The sequence below is a fragment of the Anser cygnoides genome, chromosome 4 (genome assembly GCF_040182565.1).
Source record: "Anser cygnoides isolate HZ-2024a breed goose chromosome 4, Taihu_goose_T2T_genome, whole genome shotgun sequence".
NCBI classification, from domain to species: domain Eukaryota; kingdom Metazoa; phylum Chordata; class Aves; order Anseriformes; family Anatidae; genus Anser; species Anser cygnoides.
Window position 1 is genome coordinate 18673568 of NC_089876.1, and position 24224 is coordinate 18697791.

Genomic DNA, 24224 nt, shown 5'->3' on the forward strand with positions numbered 1-24224 from the left:
AATTCCTTTGGGAAGATGAAAACCAGAAAATATCAAAAGCAGATTGGATAAGTCATTACCTGTCCAGATAGACAAGGAGAAGGGTTTGCCCCAAGGAAAAATAAACAGGAGAGAGTGAACGGAGCATTCAGCATAGCTTCATCTCAAAGATTTCCAAATTGCTATATACCAAGTAGGAAAATACTTTACTTAAGAATTTGGGTGGTGTTTAGAAGGAAAAGTATTCACCAAAGCAACCCCTCTTCATCCCCATCAACCTGCCCGTGGGCCCCAAGGAGCTGAGCCCTGCAAGAGGACAACATGTTGAGCATCTGCAACGTCTGACCACATTCCGGAAAGAAAAAGAGAAGAAAAGCCCTGTTGCACTGCTTTTTGCTGAATACTTTATTTAATTCTTTTCTTTTGCTAGTGAAGAGACTATACTTCTGCTCCTTCTGGATACCGTTTTAATAGCTCAAGATCAGAGCTCTGCAGTTAGGAACCTGCTGAGCTGAAGTAGCAGACTGCGGTGTGGCACTCGTTTGTGGACTTGGTGTGTAGGGCCGTCACCCACCACAGCCTGCAAAAGTCGTTACAAAGTCTGTAGGAAGTCAGACAGCGGCAACAGAGGGAGAAAGTGTCTTTGGCACAGGATCAGGGATAAAATACTTTCACAAAGGTATTAGTGGGATATCAGGCAGAGTGAATTGGAATTAGTATGAGGAATTGTGCCATTAGCACCAGCAACAGATTAAGTCCTGATGATTTTCCTTGTATATAAGGTAGAAGAAGACAGGGTAGATATTGTGTGCTTATTGAAGCGAGAAGGTTAGAGATAAGATATAATCTAACCAAATCATGGAATACAATTTGGGAAGATACTCAAGAGTTACGGAGTCTGAATTAGCAGGTTTGTCTCATACCTATTGGTACAATTATGTCCTGATGCGAAACAATTATTGGATTCCAGAGAGGGAGAACATCAGGTGAAGTGGCCCTAATCCTTCATGAGCTGAGCAGCATTCGGGACCAGGAAGGACACCTGCACATACCCAAAGGCACAAGTATTCAAGAAGTAGGAGGCAGGCATCTACAAGAACTCTGCGGTGTACAAACTTGGCACTGGGAGATACATTTTCTTTGCACACAATCCAGATGGACTTGAACATTTAAATAGCAGTCAGCAATATTTTGTAGGTTTTCTTTCCAATTCTATGAACCTTTTGACTCCTCTGCTATTGAAAAAAAAAACAAACACATTATGCCACGCTATTGTTCTTACATCTTCCTCACACAGTTATTTTGCTAAGGTCTTTTCCATGAGAATGGTTTGGCTTACCATTTATCAGCTGCAAAGTTAAAAAAAAAAAACATTTTAGAACTGCACAGAGCATTTGTAATGAAAATTGAAGATGTGCAAAATTTGTCTGAGATCTCATCTTAGGGCCTCTCAAGAGAACCTCAGCTAACTCATGCACGGTTGCTCTGTGAAATGCAGTTGTTTGCACGGAAACCTGCTTTTATTTTTTTGATGTCAGCCAAACTCATTCTGATTTGACTCTCTGGGATTAACAGTGATGAGGACTAATGTGGAATGTCTCCAAATTTCTACCACTTTGATTTTCAAAAAGATTTTTTTTAAAGTTGGGAATTCTAAAGACATAATAGCAGATGATGAGTCTTGGTCAGAAATGACTACAGTGTGATGCACTTCTGGACAATACATTGAAGGGATTTCTCTATAAGAAGAAAGACTGATTTTAGGAAGGAACTGGGACAACCTAACCACTCTGTTGAAAGGGATAGAAGGGCAATGAGTTCTACGGTAGGATCTCTTCTTTTGCTGACTCAGTGAAGACACATTTGTCATTCAAAGACAAATTAGAAAAGGGCATGGATCATGCTACATAGATGCTCAGTCTCAGTTATCAGCCAGGTACAGGCAGCTTCCAACGCATCTACCTCCAAGTGCATTTAAAAAAAGGCAATCTCTTTTGGTGGATGTGGACAGAATGTCTTTGTCAAAATTTCAGTTTGAGCAAATACTGCAAAGCGGTTTAACACGGGGAGGATTTGTTCCCGCAGAAATTGACACAAATTCCTTTAGGACAGGGGCAGCCACCCCAACTGCACAGCTTGGATTGCCAGGAGATAGAATTAGGGAAACTGGAAGATAACACTGTGGCCTAATGTAAACTCTTAAATCTGCTGTAAACAGAGCAGTAACACTGGCACATAACAAAACTGGTATCTGTCATTGCACTCCCAGAAGCAGGTGTAGGAAAGGACGAGAGACATGACTGATTTTCTGCTCATCCCTGTGCATTCTGGTCGGAAAAAAAAGGTATGCGGACAAGCTGTGGTACATAACCAACATTACATTAATGGAGGGCAAGCTGGGATGGTTGTGTAGAGGAGAATAACGTGAGATCAACTGCAAGTGTCCCATTTTAGGCTCCTGCTAAATGAGCAGCACAACTTGGAAACAAGAGACTTGAGACTACAACATTCCTGGACTTTACAGGCTGGACTGACAGAAAAGCCCAGGACATACACACGCAACTCTTAAAAGCTCCTGACATTCCTGTTGTGCCAAGACACATCTTCAAGAATATTTATATACACTATTTTCAAAAACACATCTTATGTTGAAGTTTAGGGATAGGCCAGCATCTTTTTTTGGCTTTGGGTTCAAAAATCTAAGCCTCACAAGTCTAATCTTGTGGGAGATCCAGAAACAGAACAACCACCCTCATGCAGCATGGGGCTCCCCCAACAAACCTTCTTGGGCCTGGACAGGGTCCCCAAAGAGGCAGTTCAGGTGTATCTGAACTGTGCTCACCAAGCAAGTGCCAGAAATGGGGTATAAGGCCATTTTGATGGTTCGGTGGAGAATTAGCCCTCCGCGGCCTTTGAGTTCTAACCATCAGCTTTACTGCAAGGCTCCCGCATTGTTTTCCCTGTGTTGCTACAGGAAAGGTGTGCTCCTTCTCCGAACAGAGCCTAGGAGAAACACCAATATTGAGCAAGAGCTAATAAATCCACCCCGAGCACCAGTCAGCACTATGCAGAGACATGCTTTTGGCCCTGCAAGAGCTGATCTTGATTTAGCTGTAGGAGCACTTTGTCAGTGCTAACAAGCTGTGTCTGACTAGTTAAAAAGGGAGTATGGCATCTTTCAAATGCCAGTATTTCTTAGCTTACTAGGCCCAGTCCTTTTTTTTTTTCTCCTTCTTCCCATTAAGTCTGGAGAGAAACAAGTCTCCACATTGGGATGTACTAGTTAAGGCAGCTTCTCTCCACGTTTGGCAGTCCTAACTCGTGATGCCATAACTGCAGCTTCAAGCCAGCATCTCCTAGCTGGGTTGTAGGTCAGAACTTTGTTCCCTGGGCTGGGCAATACGGGGAGCTGGCTGCGAGGAAAAGGAGCCCTGTTACACAGCAGTGCTCTCAGGCCTCTCAAAGAATAACCTGAGTAAAACCTCACCTGCACGCCCTGAGGATTTATCTGAGCTCTTATCTTCTTTCACTACTTTTGCTCTTCAGTGTGCACACCATTAAACAGGGGTAGGCTGGTCACTAGTACATACAAAGAAACTATCCTGCAACTACAAGGTTTTTAGGTATTGCTATGAGACAAATAAATAAGGACTGTGTTTAGCAACTGAAAAAAAAAAAAAAGAAAGGAAAAAAGGGTGTGGTCCAGCTCACAATCAAGGAACCTGGCATGTCAGCTACTGAATGACCATATGAAAGCAGTGCAATTAATCTTAATTTGTGAGATGAGATTTTCAGGAAGGTTAGGTATCTATGACTAGTTTAAAAAGTAAATGCACAAAGAAGTAATGTGCCGCCAGAATTGTAACAAAAAGATTGCATGGAAAGTTATACATTATGGATGATTTAGCAATATCATAGATAGCACAGGCTCCAGCAAAAAGAGTGAAATCATCCCTATCTTCCCATTTGTTGGCAGAATTTTAACAAGGGGCTCCTGGGAGCTCTTGGGGGCTCCTCCATGGCTCAACAGACAAATTAACTCATCAAAGGGAAGGTAGGGATGATTAACTAACAAGAGCCCCCTCCAGCCCATCACTGGCACATGGTTATTTCACCCAGATGGTGTTCACCTATGTGAAACTGGTAATGACGGTTTCAGATCAGATTTACAGAAAAACATAGATAATAAGGTGATGCAAGAGTGACATGATAAGCGTTATTGGTCTGTGATGCTCTAGACTGTGCCAGAGGCAGCAGAGCTGTTTTGTAATGTTAGCCTCTGTTTTGTAATGCTATCCTCTCCGCCCGAGAGATTTCCTGCTGCAAATGGGAGACTCAGTCTCCAGAGAGGCATTTGACCTGACCCTTCCTATATGAGAGTGGGATCAACAGCAAGCAAAATGACAAGAGATGGCAACACTCCCGTTGCATACAGGCAGAAGCAGTTTGACACCCTTTTGCTGGAAATGGACGAATGCCTCTGTAGAGTTAAGGACTGGGAGATATTTTCTTATGCACTAGAAAAAAAAATAAATTTTTTTGGCTTTTCACCAGATGCAATTGAGGTGACAACTGGTAACATTTTGCTTAGTATCTTCATACAAGTGTGAGGAGTGCTTGCTGGGCTTTTAAGGACAGTCACTATAGCCAATAAAATCCACACCAGTCCTGGTGGGGGAAAAAAAAAAAAAAGCATAGCAAACACAAAACCAGAAAAAGAATTCCAAAAATGCATAAATTTCCCCCAGATAGGCAGAGATAAATGCCTACTGCTCCTTTTGTGGGTGCCCGGAGGGTCAAATGCCTTACAGAGCACATCCAACCAGATGTCAGTAAGCATACACTAAAGTTTTTGTTTATTAAAATAATTGCATCTTTATTGCAAAAATAATTGCATTTTTATGGATTACGACAAATGCCCTCCTGAAGTGGAGAGAAGAGGCCCAAGGTCCTCTTTGTTCAAACTCACGCCTGGCAGAGCGGATCACACGATAACTAAATGCAGGTAGTTAATTGATGTATAGCGGGGGGGGGGGGAAATCATGGATACTAGAAGACTTTTAAAACTCACATCATCCTTGCTTTCCACTGAGGGTCAATGGCTGCTCTGTGGAAATGCACAAACCTACAACATTCTCACCAAAATCGAAATCCCAGTGGGAAGTCTCACTTCCATAGCATTAATTACCTGCTCTCTCCAAAGCAGTTCCTCAATCGCTGTCACTGCTCAAACAGCAACCTGGGAGAACGGCGATTGTTTTGTTTTGTTTTGTTTTGTTTTTCCACTAAGGTTTAGGAGTACTTTCAAAAGCAATTTTGAGTTCTCTCCAGGAGAAACTACCATTCCAGGAGAAAACTCCCATTATTTCTTCTAGCGGCTCATAGGGAAGCAGAATATTCCTCAGACCAAACCAATCCTCTAGATACCTGTTATCACCACCTCCCTGCAAGTAATCTCTTGGGTCAGAAACACATTTTTCACCCAATCCCTCTATTTTCAGGCAACCATATCTCCTACAGGAGAGATTTGCAGTCCACCAAACTACTTGATGGACTGCCCCTCTGAACCCCTATAAAGATTTAATATCGCTGAGCCCTCAAGGAGCACTTGTGACAATAGGCAGAAGTAAAGAGCTGTAGGAAGCTCTCCCTGCCCATTTGACACCTCTAACCCTGTAACGTGCTCGGGAGGGCTGATCCTCCTAAACTTCACATGACGAGCTAGATGGCTGTGAGCAGCTCAGGCAACTCGAAGCTGTCATAAATCAACAAGCCAACAACAGGAGCCCAAGGAGCTCCTCACAGAAAACACGCCATTCTCCTGGCATCGTCTTAGTAATCAGAAGTACCCATTACAGACCAGCACCCCATTGTGTTACTCACAGTAAAGCACAAAAGCACAGATGTGAGTGAGGAAATGAAAGTGCTATTTCACTGCACCACACAGCTAAGACTTCATGACAACACCAAAATCTCAATAGGCTTTGGGTTTGTGCTTTCACAAACAAAACCCAGTGGTTACTGCGTGTGGTAAAGAGCAACCTCCAATCATGGCCCTTCAGACTCATCACGGACTGCTAATTAATTTCTCAATCGTTATGAAGCAAGGCTGTTGCTCTGTGGTGTCAGAACGGAAAATCCAGCCAAAACCACCAACTACGTGTCCCAAAGTGGCTGATTTCCACCAAAAACATGAAACCAGCCTCCAGGGCTGAGCATCCACATACACACAGTCAGGTCTCCGTGCATGCCGACGCTGCAGCTTGTCACTTGCACACTTAGGCATCGGGATCCCTTATGTACCTGCATAAAACTACCGGAATAAAAAACAGACACTAGAGAAAAAAAAAAACCAAAATGCTGACAGGTGACAACCCGCCAGAAAGGTTGCCAGTTTTTGGTGCATCTGAGTATTAACCGCTGTACTTTAACAGGAGCAACAAGCGGATGAGATCTCACAGGCACACACAGACACAAGGAGTTCCTTGTATTTTTTCCCATTCATGTGGAAAAAAAAAAGTTATACACGATTCAATACAAAATCTTTCTCCCCAAAACAAATTTACTCCATGTGATTTCCTCTTTCTGACCTCCACGTGTGCAATAGGTTAGCGGCACTACGAAAAAAGAATCCTAAATTAAGCTTCACTATGATTTTATCCTTCTGTAATGGCATGGGCCTGAGTTAATGTTAAGTGGGATGGGACAGCAGGAAAAGAGCAAGCCAGGGTTAAGATGGAGCGTTTAGCAGCAATTAGCAATGATGCGCAGTATAAAAATAGAAACAATTAAAAAAAAAAAAAAAGAAAGAAAAGAGGTTACACTAGAAATAAAACCATTAAGGGAAATAAATTTAACAGTTTGGCCAATTAGCATTTCTCTAAGAAAGGCAAACTTTCTGCTGCTGTTGTTAAGTAAATGGGGAGGCAAAAAAACAGAGAAGTCTTATCAGAAATATTTACTTCACACTAGCAGTGACTCAGTGAGTGTTTTTCCAACAAAAGGCAGAACCACCGTCCCACTTTTTTGTGACCCTCTCTGCAGTTCTAGGGAGAAAATATTTAGTTGAACATTATCGTAAGCTAGAATATGGCTCTATTTATGTGACAAGTTGACAACATACAATTTCATGCTTGTTGAACTGATCTGTGTTATATATTCACTGCGAATATTATGAAGCCTCACCATTATAAATATGAAACAGTATACATTTATTCAAAATAACTCCTGCAGTAGCAATTTATAGCTCGGTTGTTTGCGTGCTTATGAAGTCCAAATGCCACCTTAAGAAGCTGCATCTCACTAAAACAGATGTGGAGTGTGACTGTGACCAAAGTGGATTTAAGATGACCTCTCTGAAAGGAGGCTATTACATTTTTGTCTGTATGGCAGCTGACACCAGTTTGTATTTAGATATGTAGCCAGTGGGAACACAGTGTAACACAGTGTCCTGAAGGGCCCATTTTAACATGGGCCAAGACATTTGTCTAATGACCTAATTAGCTTACTACTGTTCTGCTGAGTGCTATTCCTCCCTCCTGCAAAAAGGACAGGTACTCTGCTGAGTAGCAACACAGTGAGCATCTTAAGCCTTGGCTGCTGCAGGTGAAATCCTGGTAGAGGAGTGAAATATCTCCTTAATGGGACTGTGAAGCAGATCAGTTGCATTTTCTTGATCACACGCCTGGGGAATGGTGTTGGTGGCCTCATACATCAAACAATAAGCTCTCAAAGCAATTGTTTTTTTGTTCATTTGGGAGCTCTTTCCTGCCTGAAGGTTTCAACCAATGTGCGAGGTTCTTGCATCAAAACGGAGGCGAGTTTAGCCAGTCTCCAGTGTGTCCAACTGGGAAAGGAAACGGAGAAGCAGCACACCTCACTCGCACTCGATACGGGGCATTTGCATAAATTCTTCCCAATTACACAGCAGCTGGTTTGAGTAAAATAAATTCCACTTACTGCTTGAGCGTTTTTAAATGTCAGCATAGCCAGCCGTGGACTATAGTTTACATACGCCTTCCACACAGATGTAATGCTATTCAGCTGGGCTCCTATTTAGAAGGTGCAGAATGTGAGTCAGGGCAGAGGCATCTGAAAAGGTACCGCAGTCAGATGTGTAAGAAACTCGACACGGCTCTATTAGGAGTATAAACATTCTTGTTCTTTTGCCCACTCTCTGATATTTTCTTCCATCGGAATTGAAGGTCTTTCTCCCGGTCACAAAAAGGGGTTTTATGATGCATTGTTACCTTTTATTGTTCTTATAAAGTTTCCTATCCCAAATCTGCATCTTTTGCCTTTACGTTTATTGCTGTGTTAAACCTACAGTGTTGTCTGTTTCCCTACTAAATCTATCCTGTAACCACATACTGTACATTCATTTCTCTAGGACCTCGGTAGCTCTTATCTGTTTGCTTTTATGATCTCTTATGAACTGCTAGGAATAGCAATTTGCAGCGCTGTTTGTAAAGTCATCTCGGTCTGAACTCAGCCTTCCCCTTTTCTGTCATACAGCGGTACTCTCTGCAGTGAAATCCCATTTGCCAGAGAAGAATTTCATTACAGGATGCACTTCAGAGGGACACGAGTTCCTAAGTATCCTGTATGTGCTTATCATGTAAAACATTTAACGTGCGTTAATCGGAATTGCAAAAAGCTGCTCATCGGAGCAGCAGCCCACATGTTGATCCGGTCCTGTGTTACCTTCCGACTTGCTGATACGTTGCCTGGTCCATGGTACTGCCCAGAGCTATTCGGTTTCTGCTCTCTAAGGCCTCAGATATGCTGCTATGCTGTTCACACAATCTCAGTTCTTTTAAGCACTTTGATAAGCTTTATTCTGCCATTATACCATCTAGAACATTAAACACAATGTTTAAGTTCTATGTTAAATCACAATCAGTTCCTATTAACTGTTCTGAGCTCCTCATTTTTATCAACAGTTACTTTATTAAATCCTTAATAATATAGATGGAATAGTTAGTTAATTTGTGTGTTGAGCCATGGATGTTAATTTGTAAACATAATAACATACTGCAATCATTTGCATAATAGCATTTTAATCTTTTTAGTAAAAGCTGTAATTCCCTACAAAGTACGCTGCAGTAGAAACTAAGTGACTATTGGTAATAATAAAAAAGGCCTTAAAATTCTGATCCTATTATAGTGTTGGAACATACCCAAACTGCTACCATAATCTCTGAAATGTTACTGTTCTCTGATTTAGGTGTCTGTGTCAAGAATAAAAATGAAGTATAACTGGTAGCAGTAGACTATTTCCTAAATGTAATTTAGTATTCACTAAGCACCAGCACTTTGCAAATAGCTCTGAGGCTTTCCTTCAAAGTTCAGAGCTCTAGTTATGCATATTGTGTGAGGTACACCATGCAGCTCACCTCTAGACTTTGTTGTGCTGAATAGATGGCTATGATAAATCATGCTGATTTGGCACTGAAGGGCATCAGCCATCAAGGATTTGACTACTATGTCTTTTTTTCCCTGAGATTATATCTCCTTGAACTGCCTGCCCTGGGCTACTAGTTTTGGAGAAAATTAAAAAGTGGAAAAAATGCTAGGAGAGGCCAGTACAGAAAATCTATATGGGCTCAGTTCTCTGGAAACCCATTAACACCAGTCACAAGACTGGCAAAGAAAACATTGGTGGTTGTTTAAAAGTCAGGCCAAGTCATTTTACGCAAGATCTGGTAATTCATTAATCAATCTGGCTGCAAACCTTGAATGAATAACCTGAAATAGTAAAAGAGACTGGCAGCACCACAGAATGTTAGAGAGTCTACGATTTGAACCAATGCAAATTACCCCGGTGGAGTTTAAGGCTCCCCTCTACCCTCATTATCTTCCTGATGCAAACCCTTCCAAATATATAAGAAATCATTTATCTCTGTGAATTTCCCTGCTGCCAGGAGTAAGAGAGTATACATTTTATTGTGAATCTCCTTCTCCCCCCACATTCTCATTGCTTGCAATACAGCATCTTTTGGCAGCCCACAATAAAGCACAGTAGCCTATGTAGGCTTTCCAAAAACACAGCACATAGCACGGTCTTGAAAAGTAACCTGGGCTACACCTATGCAAAACAATTAAAAATAAAGTCATCAAATATGTTGAGCATCTCTCCGGAACAGAGAATCATGTAAATAACTGAAATCCACAGACAGGCAGGCAATTCAGGTTTTCTGAAGTCTCCTTAAAGGCTCAAAAAGTGTTTTTTCAAGTACGAGAACACCACCCTTACAAATCGGTATGATTTTACGCAAGTTCATTATACTTTAATAGGCTATTGCCTATCTATAGGCTGCCTTTTCTCTCTACCTTAATTGAGCTATTTATAAGTAAGGCCAACAAAGCGATATATCCACTGTAGATACCTTCTCTCTCCATAATGCTCGGCACGGTTCATAAATAATTTTAAATATGACTAACCTTCCATGACAGGGTATGGTATATTTGAAGAAGCCTCAGGGGACAACAGTTTTTGTAACCAAAAAGCCTTCTTATTCATGTCACGTCAAGTTCTACAGTTATTCACGTGTTCACATAGCATTGGCTTGGAGAATGGAAACCTCATTATTTTGATTTTCTAAAAGAAACTAGATCAATTTTTTACAAATACCATTTTTTAAAGGCCGGTTCTTTGTAAAAGCAAATAATGGAAGTGAACGATGCAGTGAAACATCTAAATAACTGATCTTAGGTGACTTGTTAACTATTTAGTTGCACAAACTTGTGTCAATAGACAGTAGCCTTAGGGATAAGAACTTATGCATTTTATCTTTCCAGTAGTCAGAACAACAGTCAAAGAAAACCATGTGAAAAACAGAAGCTATCAAGCTGTGAGCAGAAGGAAATCAACTGATTGATAATATGCATACATACAGACATTGGTAAGAAACGGACAGGCTTGGTTCAGGATTTGTTACACTGCCATGTGAGCAGAATAATGCAGCAATGAATTAGGTTCTTCTGCAAGATACTGGTGTGCTTTAGTACTAGAGTGAAGGCCAATATCTCATCACACCTAAGCTGATGGGAGCAGGGACTTATACTCAACAGTTACACGCTATCTAGACTAATTGAACCTTTATCTCATTTGGCTCCTAGTTGCTACCATAACTATTAATAATTCGTCATCCATGAGACTTCCAGCGCTACTGGAATTGCCTAAGCTTGTGGGTGCTCAGCTCAGGCGAGCTTCCAGGAACATGATTTGCAGAAAGCCTGAAAATTCACTTTCTGAAATAAAATATTTAAAAAAAAAAAAGAAGTTAAAAAAGTGCACCAGCTTGAGACAGCCAGGAACTTTGTAAAATGATTTTTCAACATAGGCCCTGACGTAGTCAAAGGCAGATGTAATGCATTCGTAACTTAAAGGACAGTGCACTTCATTCAAGGTTAGATTTTGCAATTAACACTACCTGGCTTGTGCAATTAACATCGTACTTGTGCTTTTCAATATTGTTTGCCATTCCTGTTCTTTCCCTTCCAGTCTGAAGAGACTGTATTTCTATTTTGATATGACTAGGCCTCATCTGGAAGCTTAACTTATATAACACTTATTACTCCCATGATGATATGAGAGTCAAAAAAAAAAAAAAAAGTTTTTTTTCTTTAAAAAGAAAAGCCAGTGTGGATCAATACGGAAAAATCCAGAGATTACCAAATGGGAAACTGCGTAAAACTTCCATTCTCTGAGCTAAAACAAATAGTTCCTCATAGAGTATCTGAGATAATCTCTGGAGAAAGAACACATCTTCTTCTGTTCTTGAGCACCCCCAGTCGTCACATTACAGAGCGGCAGAGAGGAGAAATAGTGCTATGTATCCAGCTGCACGATGGAGACTGGGGACAGGGTTAATGGATGGGAAGAGAGAATAACTGTTTCCTTCCCATTTTCCTAGGCCAAGCAACCAAGAAATGGAAATAAAACACACTACGAAACAGAAAATAGTGTTGTCCTAGCACTGCAGCATTGCGAGATGCTATTAGAGAACAGTTTGTCCCTACAGGTAAGCTCGGGCCCATCTGTGCTGTCAGAGACAGCGGTGCATCCTCTAGCTGAAGTCGATGAGTGCTAGGGAAGCCAGGCATTTACATAAAGGACAGCAGAATTTGTCCAAAAAGGAAAGAAGTAGCATATTTCACTTCCAAACCATTATTTCTGACCTATCAGTTTCTGCCTAGATGCATCCCCCCAACTGCATGCCTCTGATTTCTTCACACTGGGTCTTCAGATGCATGCAGGCCCACAAGGCTCCCGTAAGGACCGGTACCTCCGTGTCACCATGTCCCAACAAGGTTACATACCAACTCGTACGCCTGTCTCACTGTTTCCAACACGCTTTGATTTCAGAACTGGAACTGCCTGACTTAGGAAGTGACAACTGCTATCCAATTGCTAACCTTACATTTTGGAAGTCTGTATCTTTCCCTGATTCTTCCAAAAGAAAAATGCCTCTTCATGTGGCTTTCGATAAATGAGGAAAAATACATAGATGTTATTAAAAAAGCAAACCCACTCTCATCCAGTATTAATTCTGATACCAGCTGCAAGCGTATTACCTGCCCCCTGCCTCCCTGCTATTGACACCAAAAATTTACAAACAGACCAGCTGTACCTCGTGCGAGGGGTGCACCTGAAATCCAAGCACAAGACACAGCTATGAAACTTTGCAAAATGTGTCACGGGACATTACAAAACTACTGAAAAAATGAGGGTCTAAGAACAGGGTTAATTTCATTCTGATTTGAATAAAACTAATTCCAAACTGCTTGGATGTAAATGACAGAAAGATTGAATAGAGAGGGCCAGCTTCTGCTATCAGTTATGCCGATAAATATAAATCCTGAGTAACCTTATCAGCATCAGGGAGATCACCGTGCATTTATAGCTGTATACAAAAAAGAAGAATTTCATTCAGGACATCTTAGGCAAGCTATATTTTACCTTCAAAAGCATTTTGCTATACTGTGGCAGTTAATCTTTTCCAGCTATTAAGCTCCAGAGTGATCATTCGGGGCTTCCCCCGGCAAGTGGGGCGGGCCGGCCGTAGTTCCTGGAGCTGCCGAGGCCACGTGAGAGGCGGCACCAACAGCTTACTGTTGCACAAGGTCTTCCTGCCAGCTAATCAATTTATTGTCCAATTTCCCGGTCCATGGACGATCTATTGCATTTTCTATCATCGCAGAGGGAAGGTGGCTAGGGTTCGGGGGGGCACAGCAGCCCCATCACTATGGGGTGGAGAATCATGAAGGTTTTACACAACAAAAGGAAGAAGACTGGAGACAGAGATAAAGAGACGGCAGCCCTCCTCTTGTAAAGCTTGAACCCCAAGGCAGTATTTTAAAGAAAACATTTAAATCTCTCCTACCACCCTTCAAGGTTTACTTTCAGACCGCTCTCTGCCAGGAGATCTACGAAACATCCCAAACGATGAGCTGGTTCCTGAGCGATAACGTGACCATCAGCCCTCGCTGCCTTGCCTGCTATGTCCACCCATTTCCCCTCTTATACTCAACCTACGGGGACCTCTCAAGCTGTGTGCAAAGTGCTCTGAGAGGAACCTTCTGATACAGTAAAGCCCTTTACAAAACAGGCACCAGCTCCGGCTCTCCACCGGCTGGCTCCTGTGCTGCACTCCGCTCCTTTCCAGTGACTGCAAGAGGAAGACAGCAAACAGGTTTCAACTTTTGTTTTTCCTCATAGCTGACAATTGTGCAACTCCTCGTCGTTACACCACAGCACAGCGTACTCGAGGCACTCTTCAGCCGTTTCCTTTCAGAAATCAAAACTTCCATTTAATTCTTTTCAAGGCTTTTTTTTCCCCCTCTCTCCAGATCACAGGCCCGCTTTTGATCATGAGGATTAAAGGCACCAGGCAGAACCTGTAACGCACATCATCACGTCTGCTGTCCCTCAACAGGGGAAAAATAGTAAACCCGTTGTCCACCAGGCTTAAAAAAAAGAAAGAAAGGAAAAAAAGCAAGCAAATGCCTTGCAGCGTGTGCTTGAATCACCTTGCCTTACCTCGAATATATTGGCGGGTTCATTGCTGTACTGGTTGGAGATGATCTCTGACTGGTCGCTGTACCACTTGAGCCCCCCCAGAAAGCTGTCCGTGTCCAGGTCGTTCACGTCTAGTTCGGAGAGGTCAAGTTCTGGGAGATCTGGGCAAAGAGGCTGGTCTTCGCCAACCAGAGCAGCACACTGCAGGAAACAGCAATGCAGAAAGAGTTTCATTAATTGCCAGGAATCTATTAGCTTTAATATCATGTGATAAGAACTAAGCCTCGATTAAGCTATGGCACAGGGCCACTAGAATTGTTTTCTGAAAAAAGACAACAAACCACTAACTATTAGATCCTTGTTAGCCCCGCACAGCTATTCAAAGAAGAGGGGGAAATAGGAGGACGTAAGCTGCCTTCTCTAACATGTCTCTGTACAGGAGCAGTCACTTTCCTTCTCCCTATCCTCTTTGACAACAATAGTGTCCAAATGTTTATAAAAGCACGGCCTTATTCTTCTGCTGCTTCAGAGAGAACCGGTGCAGGTACAAGTTACAGCTGAATACCTCTGGGCAAGGTCTTTCCTGCATTTCCTGATGCATTCAGGTTAAAGATGCACAGCCTGTTCCAGCCTCCAGCCCTGGAGGCGAGCTCAAGCTGGACATACTCGCACTCTCGCTTCTGCAGATCTTACCATAGTCCTCGAGGTCAGCTGTGATGATGGCCACCGTGTGGGCATAACAAAGTATGGGGCAGAGGTGCTGCTGCACTGCTTCCCCAGCAGGCTAAAAGATGCACAGAGCACAACTGCCAGTTACGCAGCAGGGTCCTGGCCACTGAAGTGTGCTCTGAAACATCCCTGTATTCACTTCAGGGTGACAAGCACAGTCAGTTCATGGAGCCTTTCACCTGCTTCGCACACTACCTTTTCACCATATGGCAAGTACGTGCATTGTCCCAGGCCAAGAGCTTCCACCCAGCCCCTTAACTGTCCCCAGACAGTGGCTGCTGTAAGGGAACCCGATGGTTTCCTTTCCCCTGGCAGCCCAGTAGCATGCTGCTGCTGACTCAGTAACCCTAATGGAGAGCGTCCACGAAACGCTTTGATTTAGGTAGGAAACAAAGTCTGATCTGCACAGCGACTTCAGCAGTGCTACATGTGTTTGTCTCCATGACTTGCGAACAGAGCAGTGCTAAATACAAATAAACCTGGAATAAGTATCCTTTTATATGCTAGTATGAAGCTGATAGAGTACTGACTTACCTACTAAGCAAGAAAACCATTAATACCACCCACTTTAGCACGGCAATTGAAACCACCCAAACCCAGCTCTCAGTTATGGAACACGCACAGCAACAGCTTGGCAAGTAACGGGGCCCCGTACGTCAGCATGGATGGATGAAGCAACTCCTCCTGCGCTGTACCATGTACCCTTGGGACCCATCCCCAAACATCTACATGGGCACGGTGCAAAACACCCTCACGTTTTTTTAAAGTTGCAAAGGTACCAGGCACTGAATGGTTAAAGCATAGATCTGCTGTGTCTCAGGGCTCCCACGCTGAGTATTTCTCACCCTGCGTTTAGGGTGGCCAAGAGCCTACCCAGACAGCAGGTCCTCCTCCATTCCCGTCAGCCGACTGGGTGGCTTGAGCCATTTCCCAACTTGTGTTTGGACTGAAGTCAACCCAGAAAACGCCACTTTCTGGAGAGGCAGTAACACAGCGTCCACCGATGCGAATTGCTCAATACTTGGTTATGTCACTCTCTGAAGGACCGCCTTTCACGAGCACGCAAGCGGGAGATGCTGAAGGTGAATTTCATTGAGGTTTTGTCTCTGGGAGCCTCGGTGCGCCCGCAGTGCATGGGCTGCATGCAGCGGCGGAGCCACCAGCGCCGATTTTGTCCGCTGGCACACGGGCTCGGTGCAGCTGGCGCGAGCTTTTATTCAGTGGACAACTTTTACGTCTACCAGGACGCTATGAGATAGTCATGTAACAGGCCAAGGGGCAAGGCAGGTTGCAAAACGAGGCTCTGAAATAGCACTTGCTCCAATTTCCATTACTTAAGGGGCGGCAGAACTTTATGAAGTCAAAACCTCACTTAGGTCCTTTTTACTGCACACCATTTTTTTTTTTAGTATTATTTTGGTCATTGAAGAAAACAAAGAAAAAATTAAAGAGTTCCCTCTTCTTTAGTGCTAGACATAACCTTCCAGAAGCAATCTTATAATGCAGAGATGACCTTTTTTGATGCTTGGCTGAAATCTCTGATCTCATTAAAGGATAATCTAGTTTTTGACTGAAAAGGTAGATTCTCAGCATCATTCTCAGGTTTGTGTTGTGGAGGTCAGTAGCTTATAACTGATGCCGTAGACTTGTAAAGTATCCTGCTGATCTGTTTCTGCTTTCGTTTGTAAAAATAGCTTCAGTCTGTGAACCACCTACTTAAAGATGTTAACTCTTGGTAATATGCATTTTCAAATTCCTACGATGGGCTTTTGAAGGAACATAAACGATTGTATTTAAAAATAAATAAATCCTGCTCATCACAGCTTTCTTTTCCCTATAATGACTGCAATGTCACTTAAAAAATGTAATTGCTGAAATGAAGTATATATGCTCTTGCCGATGTTGACATGATAATAAAATCAATGTTTCTGAATATGACATTACGCTTCTAATCTGAGACACATTAGTAGCAAGTGTTCCTGTTATTAATTTATATTTGGCCTTTGGATGATGCCAGGTTTAACACTCCAAGTCCTAAAACTGTCCTCATCTGACATGCTGATATTTACTGTTTGCCTATACATCTGTAACAGGTGCACCTGCATTGCTATGAGACATTTTACCGTCTCCCCACCGTTATTTGATATAATAGTTACTCCATAACTGTGGCCTTAATTTCATAGTATCGTTCAGAAAGATAAAGCAGTCACTAAACACAAAAGGCTAATTACTGTGCGTTATTTCACTCCAACAGACTTTTTTTTTCTCTTAGTTCAGGCGCAAACAATAAATTAGCTTAACTGCACTGATAATGAATCATTATAATTAAGTATAATTCTCCATTAACCTTTTGAATGTTTTTGTGCCTCTGAAGGTAAATCAAAAGAAAAAAAAAAAAAAAGGAAGAAAAGAAGAAGACTGGACTTTTGCCACATTAATTATATTAATGAAAAAATAATCTTTGTTTTATTTTTAACAAGTTTTTCAAAGAGCCGAGGGGGCGAACCCAGGAAAGAAAGACAGACCTGACAGAATGCGTGTCATGTGGGTTCTCTCTATCAATCCTCGCAACCTTACTGTACATCACCTTCATTAAACTGTGAAACACTGGGGACGCTGATCAGCTACAGTGATGCAGGCCTTTATTAAGCAACACGCCATCCTGTCATTATGTGAGCGAGAATCTAATACATTTTAAGTTGACAGCAAACATTAATGATTCAAAAAATGAAGGCTGCCTCCGGTACCTGCCGCCTGCAATATTTGAGATCGGTAAAGGTGATCCCCAGAGCCAGCACAGCAGGCAGGCACTCCTGTGCTGCTCCAGAAAGTGCAGTGCAGGAGCACGTTGGTAAAATCCTACCAACAGTTAATCCATCCACCGCACAATTAATATTAAGATCAACCCTTTTTTTTCCTTTTTTTTTTTTTTCCCTCCGCACTATGAAGAAGTCATTGACATAAATTATCCATTCTGTTTCTAGCTTGAAATTACTGCAGGAACTCTAGTGATTAAAATAAATCTTCAATATTTCCATATAACTGGTTCCTCAATCAGCTCCTAGCAGCATTAGGAATAGTACATGATGGAAAAATGAAGCTCCAGCAGCTGAGACCCGTGCTACAAGCCAGACAACAGCCCACAGGATACTCCAGCTACTCAGAAACAATTAGGACTTTGGAGCCAGAAAGTCATCCACTTACAGCCTTGACTCATAATAGCTACAGGACATATGAATTATCCATATCTATTCCACTTTACCAAGGAATCAAAACAAGATAAGAGCAATTACAATATGCAAACAGAAATCAGCGGATACAATGGCAAGCTGCAAATATTTAAAACTCGACAAAAAGACTTAAGGACCCGCATGCATGCTCCGCCAGATAGGGAAACCGCACTGGAGAACGCTGCAACATTTTTACTTTAGATGGGTATCTCTGCGTGGCGTGGACATCTTATTTAAAAGGCATCACACGTAACCTTTTTCTCCCTCCCCTGTTGCCTGAGGGGAGCGTTTTAAGCACTTATTCCAAGCTCGCAGCCAGGGGGTTAGCTCCTTCCAGCAGGTCTGTGCTCTGGCTTCCTCTCGACGGGCTCCACAGAAAGTTTGCCTCGCCGCCCAAGTTGCCCGAACTTTGAGGTAAGGCTCCCTTCTGCCGAATGCAAACGCGCAGAAATCCTCACGCCTCACGTTATACTCCAGAGATTACCAGGGAGCTGCTTGCCTTTTTTTTTTTTTCTTTCTTTCTTTCTTTCCTCCTTTATGAATTGTAGCCAGCAGAAGCTGTGGGTTTGATGTATTGCCGTCTATTTTTACACAAGCAGCAGCGGCGGCGGTGGCAGCAGCAGCAGCAGCAGCAGCAGCAGTTCGCACAGTCCTGCATAAACTCTATTCTCACGGTTCATCCTCTTGTCTCTGCCGTGCAGTGGCATTTAACCGTTTGTTGGACTACTTGGGCCGACCGAGAGCCCTGCTCTACAGGACATTAGCTACAGGATAATCATTCCAAGACAAAAGAAGCAGGGCAGCATCTACTTCCAGAAATCTCTCTTAGAAGCATCTAAAGCAAAACCCCGGGGTGTTCGTTCCTGGGGGGGGGGGGGGGGGGGGGGGGGTGAATTCTGCAGCTGACAAACAAGGAGGAAACCTGCCACAGAGCAGAGTGAAACGAGCAAGGAAAATAGGAAGCCACCGGTTAATTTAACTTCTTCTTCCTCTTTTTTTTTGGAAAAAGAAACGTTAATCTTATTCTAAATAAACATGGCATTTTTCCAACCAGGCCACTAAACGCCACTGGAAAGACTTCAGACACTGATTCATATCAATATCTCGGAGCATAAATATTGCATATGACGGGGGAGAGCGAGCCAGAGGCACATGCAAATAGTTTCCAACTGCAGGAGATACCGATGACAGGAGCTAAGCTTTGATTTGCTCAAGGCACCGCCGAGTAACCTTAAAATAGCAAACTTACAGGAGTTGAGATAAGGCTCGGACTCGCTCGCAAAGTCCGCCGGCCGGCCCGTTTCGCCGGCTCCCCCCGCTCGGGGAGCCCCCCGCGCCCCCCGCTCACCTCGATGTCACTCCATGCAGAGTCCTGGCTGCACATGTCCCACGCCATCCAGCTCCCGGACCGCAGCGGCGCCGCTCGCGAACTACAACCCCGAGCCGGGCAGGGAGCACAGGCGCATGCAGGCGACGAGCCCCTCTCTGAGCGTGAACCGAAGGCACCTGTCTTACTACTGCTCCCCGTCACATGACAAAGCTATTAAAAAGTAGGCTGGGCTGTCACTCATCCTGCCTTCTTGTGCCGCCGCTCCAGCCGTGACGTCGCGCAGAGGCAGACCCAGGCGGAGGCGAAGTAAATCTTCCTAAAAGCCACTCAGACCTTTGAGGCTCCAGCACCACGCCGTGATTAAAATCGCATCGCCGCGCCACACCCCCGGAATTGTGCCGCTGCCTGCCATGCAACAGCTCCCGTCCCTCGCCGTCTGCCTTTTTTAAAATTTCTTCCCCCCCCCCGCCCCCCCCCTTTTTTTTTTTTTTTTCCTTTTTTCTTTCGGCCAAAGCAAACAATGGGCAGAGCCGTATTTACGACAAATAAAAAGTAAAGAAACTCGGAGGGGAGCTGCAGCACGTGCGCCCTGAACAGCCTCCAGCCTCCCCGGGCGGCCACCGCGGCGCGCTTCAATCCGGAGATGCGAGCCCGGAGTTGGGCAAAAGTTACAGCATGGGTTGGCGTTTTTTATTTCACTCGGGGATTTTACACCTGGCAAAGTTAATTCCTCATTGACAACTGCAACCAGAGTTAGTTTTTCCACCAGCAAACACACTGGCAAAAAAAAACCCACAAAAAACTATTTCCCAGGGATGGAGTAAGTATCGATAAAAGCCAGTCCTGCAGTTACCTCACCTGCGACGGCAAGGGAGCCAGATCCCGTTTTCCAGCTAAATTACAGCATTTCTCAGCTGCTCTTTAGTCATTTCTGCGTCTCAGTGCACAAAACCAGCGTTATGACATGCAACCGCCCCCGTCCTGCCCAGGACCACGCGGATTCCTGCCTGCATTTTCCTACAAGCACCAGTGCGTCTGCCTCGCCTCCGGGTGCGTTCCTGTATATACACCACGCACCCACCCCTCTGACCTGGGCCGAGCGTTTTCTCTTTGGGAACACATAAAAAAAAGCCCTTGTCACGTGAAAACACCGACCTGCCATTAACAGGATGGGTTCTGGGTTTGAGCAGCTCGTTTGCTGAGACAACAGGGGCTGCTGCTGCAGGTGCAACGGGTTTATGGTGGCACTATCCACTGAATACATAACAAACCCAAGGTACTAAATATACCTGAAAAACACTTCCCGCATCAGGAAAAACAAATAAATAAAGGTCTTGTTTAACTAGCCCCACCTGACTCCTTGTTTTCTGGAGTTGTATTTTTTTAATTAGCTGGGTTCAAAAGTCTTGTAAAAATGTAAGCACTGGATCCATCACGCTGGGCTCCCAGTCAAAGTCACCAAACTATAATTGATCATCCTCCTTGTCATGAAATATTCATTTTCATTGTTATTTGCAAACTTGAGCATTCTAAAGGCTAAATGAATTCAATTATTAAACCAGGCGATGACGATTTCGCTGAGAGAAAAAATAAATAAAAAGAAGAACAGTTCTTGAAATAGCCTTTTTCCCACAGATATTAAAAACTTCAGAAATTGTTGTAAGTCTCAGATATATTCTCGGCTTATTTGTGTTCCCTTGTAATTCATTATTGCCAGTTTTCCCCGCTTGTGCTTAAGTTGCAAATCACATCACACTGTCATATTTTCACCAAGCACAAATGACAAAAATGGCATTGTTTTTACTTTACTTAATTAAAAAAAGCCACAGCAAAATACCGAACGACTGCAGAAAGCCTTTCCTACGAATGATTAAATTAACGGCATTGCTTCGCTCTTGCGACTAAAAAAACCTAATTTCCTTCCCAATTATATGCTGATTTAATGATAAAACTGCAGTAAATTATTAAGATCTGGGGCAAAGGTGAGTACCTCTACCCTCCGAACAGTCAGCTGTGAAATAATGCTGGGCACCTGCCCGCCTGAAGTGCAGTCGGTTCTTATTAATTATTATCTGTGGATCCATGGCTGGTGGAATATTCTCCTTCAATACCTACTTATAATTGTGTTCATTGACTGTGCCGAATCCATCATCTTTTTTTTTTTTTTCTTGAAGTTTCATTCACACCTTTTATAGAAATGTATTTACACTGGAACATTTTATATGGCTGTTTTGGATATTTTGACCTGCTCATGTTGTTTCTATTTTCTACATTTCCACTTCACTGCTTTCCCTTCAAATTAGCAAGTTAACTGATAAATATAAACTGTAACCTTAGCGGTGCTCTCACCGTGCAAGCGTTAGAGATTGGAGAACTTTCTTGGTACATGGCAGGCAGAGCAAGCCATCTGTAATAACAACCGAGTCCTCCGGAGCTGTCCTACGGCCCCGGCCACGCCGCGGCTTGGACTTTGCTGGCAGCCCCAGTGCCACCTGGCAGGGATGCCAAGCACGATTCAGACTACAAAAGACCACGAGGTTTACACAAGGGTTCCCCACAGCTCGGGAGGAATTCATTTATTTTTAACCAAACTGTCCGACCCAGGACATAGATATAAATTTACTCGCTAGGACCTTTTTTTATGCTTTAATGTGGTGGGTTTTTTGAGCGCAGTGCATCCAGGAGGAGAAAAGGGGGGAAGGCCGTTGCAACGGGCTCGTAGCTTGGGAACTGCGCAGCCTCAGCACATGTAAATGAAGCCCGTGAAACACAGCCAGCACCTAAGCTTCCCTCCTCAAAGAAACCTTGTCTTCTGAAAAGTCCCCAGCAGCTTTAGCAGTACTCTTGCCCAGTGTTTTGACAACATGAAAGAATTGCACAAACGTCTTTTCTGGGGCAATATCTGAGTACGCACACACGATTTTGTTCCGTAACAAACACAAAGAGAACTCTCTTGCGGCTGGTGAAGTCTGCGGGTCCAGTTGACCCAACCTGTTCTGTCGAAACGCCTGCTGTAAAATCCCCCTCTTTCACCATATTTTCCTCTTTCCAGGTTACTCCATACCTAGTCTCAGCAATTCACCACTTTTTCCTCTTCTTCTTCAAGGGACATAATTCACGAATGCACTGCTGAGCCTTCCAGCTGCACTGGGGCACAGATTCCCAAATCCTGATCCATATTTTAACAGGATTGCAAGGTATGGCTCCTGGCAATGACAGGGAAGAGGATTCAAGGACCAAAGTCTTTAAGCTCTCTGTCCTTGCCTTTTTCCTGGATTCAGCATTCATTCTGTCTCTTTCTCTTATTCTTTCACCCACTTTTTTTTTTCTTTTTTCCAATTGTGGTCATTTTTGTTCCCTGTAACTTAGGTATCTCAGAGAACCTTGCAGCCCCTGATTTTGAAATCCAAAACTGAGCCCCTTCGTCGCAACACCGACCAAGTTTCCTCCTTTGCTTCCAGACTACGGTGCTTGCTGATTTTCAGCGAAGTTGGCCAATATCCAGTGGAGTAAGGGCAATCAGATTAACTTGAATTAAAAAACAGTGTTGAAGTCCAACAAGCAGAGGTTTGCAAACCAGCTCCCCCACCAGTGAAACCCCTTCCCCTCGACCCTCCACTTGCGAGCGTCCTTATAGCAGAAGGGAAGCCAACTGTTTATATATAAAAGATTAAACCGCACTCCAAAGGTGTGTTAGTGTGAATGGTGTTCTATATAAAGTATATGTACCCTATTAATTTTTTATGAGAAATCTTCCTTCTGTGCAACTTTATTCTTATTTTTTCCACAGTCCTTCTGTATTTGTTTTCCATTCTGTTCTCTCTGTTCCACTTCTATCCTATTTGTTTTTTATGTTTTGTTTTTTTTTTCCTCGTCAGTTTCTTTTCCTTATTTATCCAGCCCATCTCACCCAGAATATGCAGCCAGTAGCGTAGACCAGCATAAAAACTCCTTGAGCTTCTGGGTTCATTGGTGCAGTCAGTTTACAATGGAATAAGGCAGTGTACCCTCTCCAACTTTGCTAGGGAAGTTATTATTATTATTATTTTTTTTTACAGAGAGAAACCACGATGGTGCTCGGTACCAGCTCTCTGAAAGGCTCCAGAGATCGGGGCCAAATTAATTTCTGGCTGAGCTCTGGGCCACGGGCCGCTGTCTGAGTAGCGGTATACTACCGAGTCCAAAATAACTTTCTCCGAACAGTGATGCGTTACTGACATTACTGACACCAGGGTGAATTTTGCCACATCTGCCTCCACATACTGAGGGCTCAAATAAACAGTGCTGGATGCCAATGGAAATTGCTCGCCTGTTCCCATGCGGGTGGGCCTGACTGTGAATATTCACTCTTCCTGCAGATCAGCTGATTATCAGCGGTCACCAGGCTTGCACACATGCAACCCCTTGTAACTCAGTGCTTGTAAAACCTTCAGGAGTGCTGAAGTGCAGGAACATAGGTACCGGCTGAAACAAATCTTCCTAAATCTTCTCATACCTCCCTTAGCATTTCCCTCTTCACGAGCATATTTCACTTACTCATTACTAAAACAAGAAAGGCAAAGGCACTCCAGCTGATTACATAAAAAGTACATTTATCACTTGTTTCCCCCAACATTTGGAGCATATGTTCTCCAGGACCCACATTTTGTATGATTTGCAGGAAAATCCAGCTTGTCAGGCCTGTTAAAAGCAGCATGAACAATGTCTTTCACTCGGGTGTTACTGTTTCCCAGAGAGACTAATCTATAAAAGAGAATCTACATGTAAATTTATTGCCCCTATATGTTTGAGAAACGGAGCCCTGAGAACCCATCAGTTTCCTGGGGAGGCTTTGGTGCAGTTTGAGGGCAGACAGCCGGCCAAGCAAAGGAGACAGGTGCCTCTTTTGCAGCTCCTTGCACATTGGCACGTCCTGCTCCTGCAGGCAGGACCA

At 43.5% G+C, this 24224-nt stretch overlaps 1 protein-coding gene across 3 annotated transcripts in view; it reads right to left on the reverse strand.

Moving 5' to 3' along the window:
• The window catches only part of PPARGC1A (PPARG coactivator 1 alpha), a 360670-nt gene that overhangs the window by 46167 nt on the left and 290279 nt on the right, over positions 1 to 24224 (reverse strand). For 2 of the 3 annotated variants that reach the window (XM_048046820.2, XM_066995717.1), the window contains exon 2: positions 14024 to 14203. In XM_048046820.2, coding sequence (XP_047902777.2) covers positions 14024 to 14203 — 180 coding nt within the window. Of the gene's footprint in view, positions 1 to 14023; positions 14204 to 19309; positions 19583 to 24224 lie in introns of those variants that run through there. The other variant, XM_013180790.3, reaches the window with a different exon arrangement.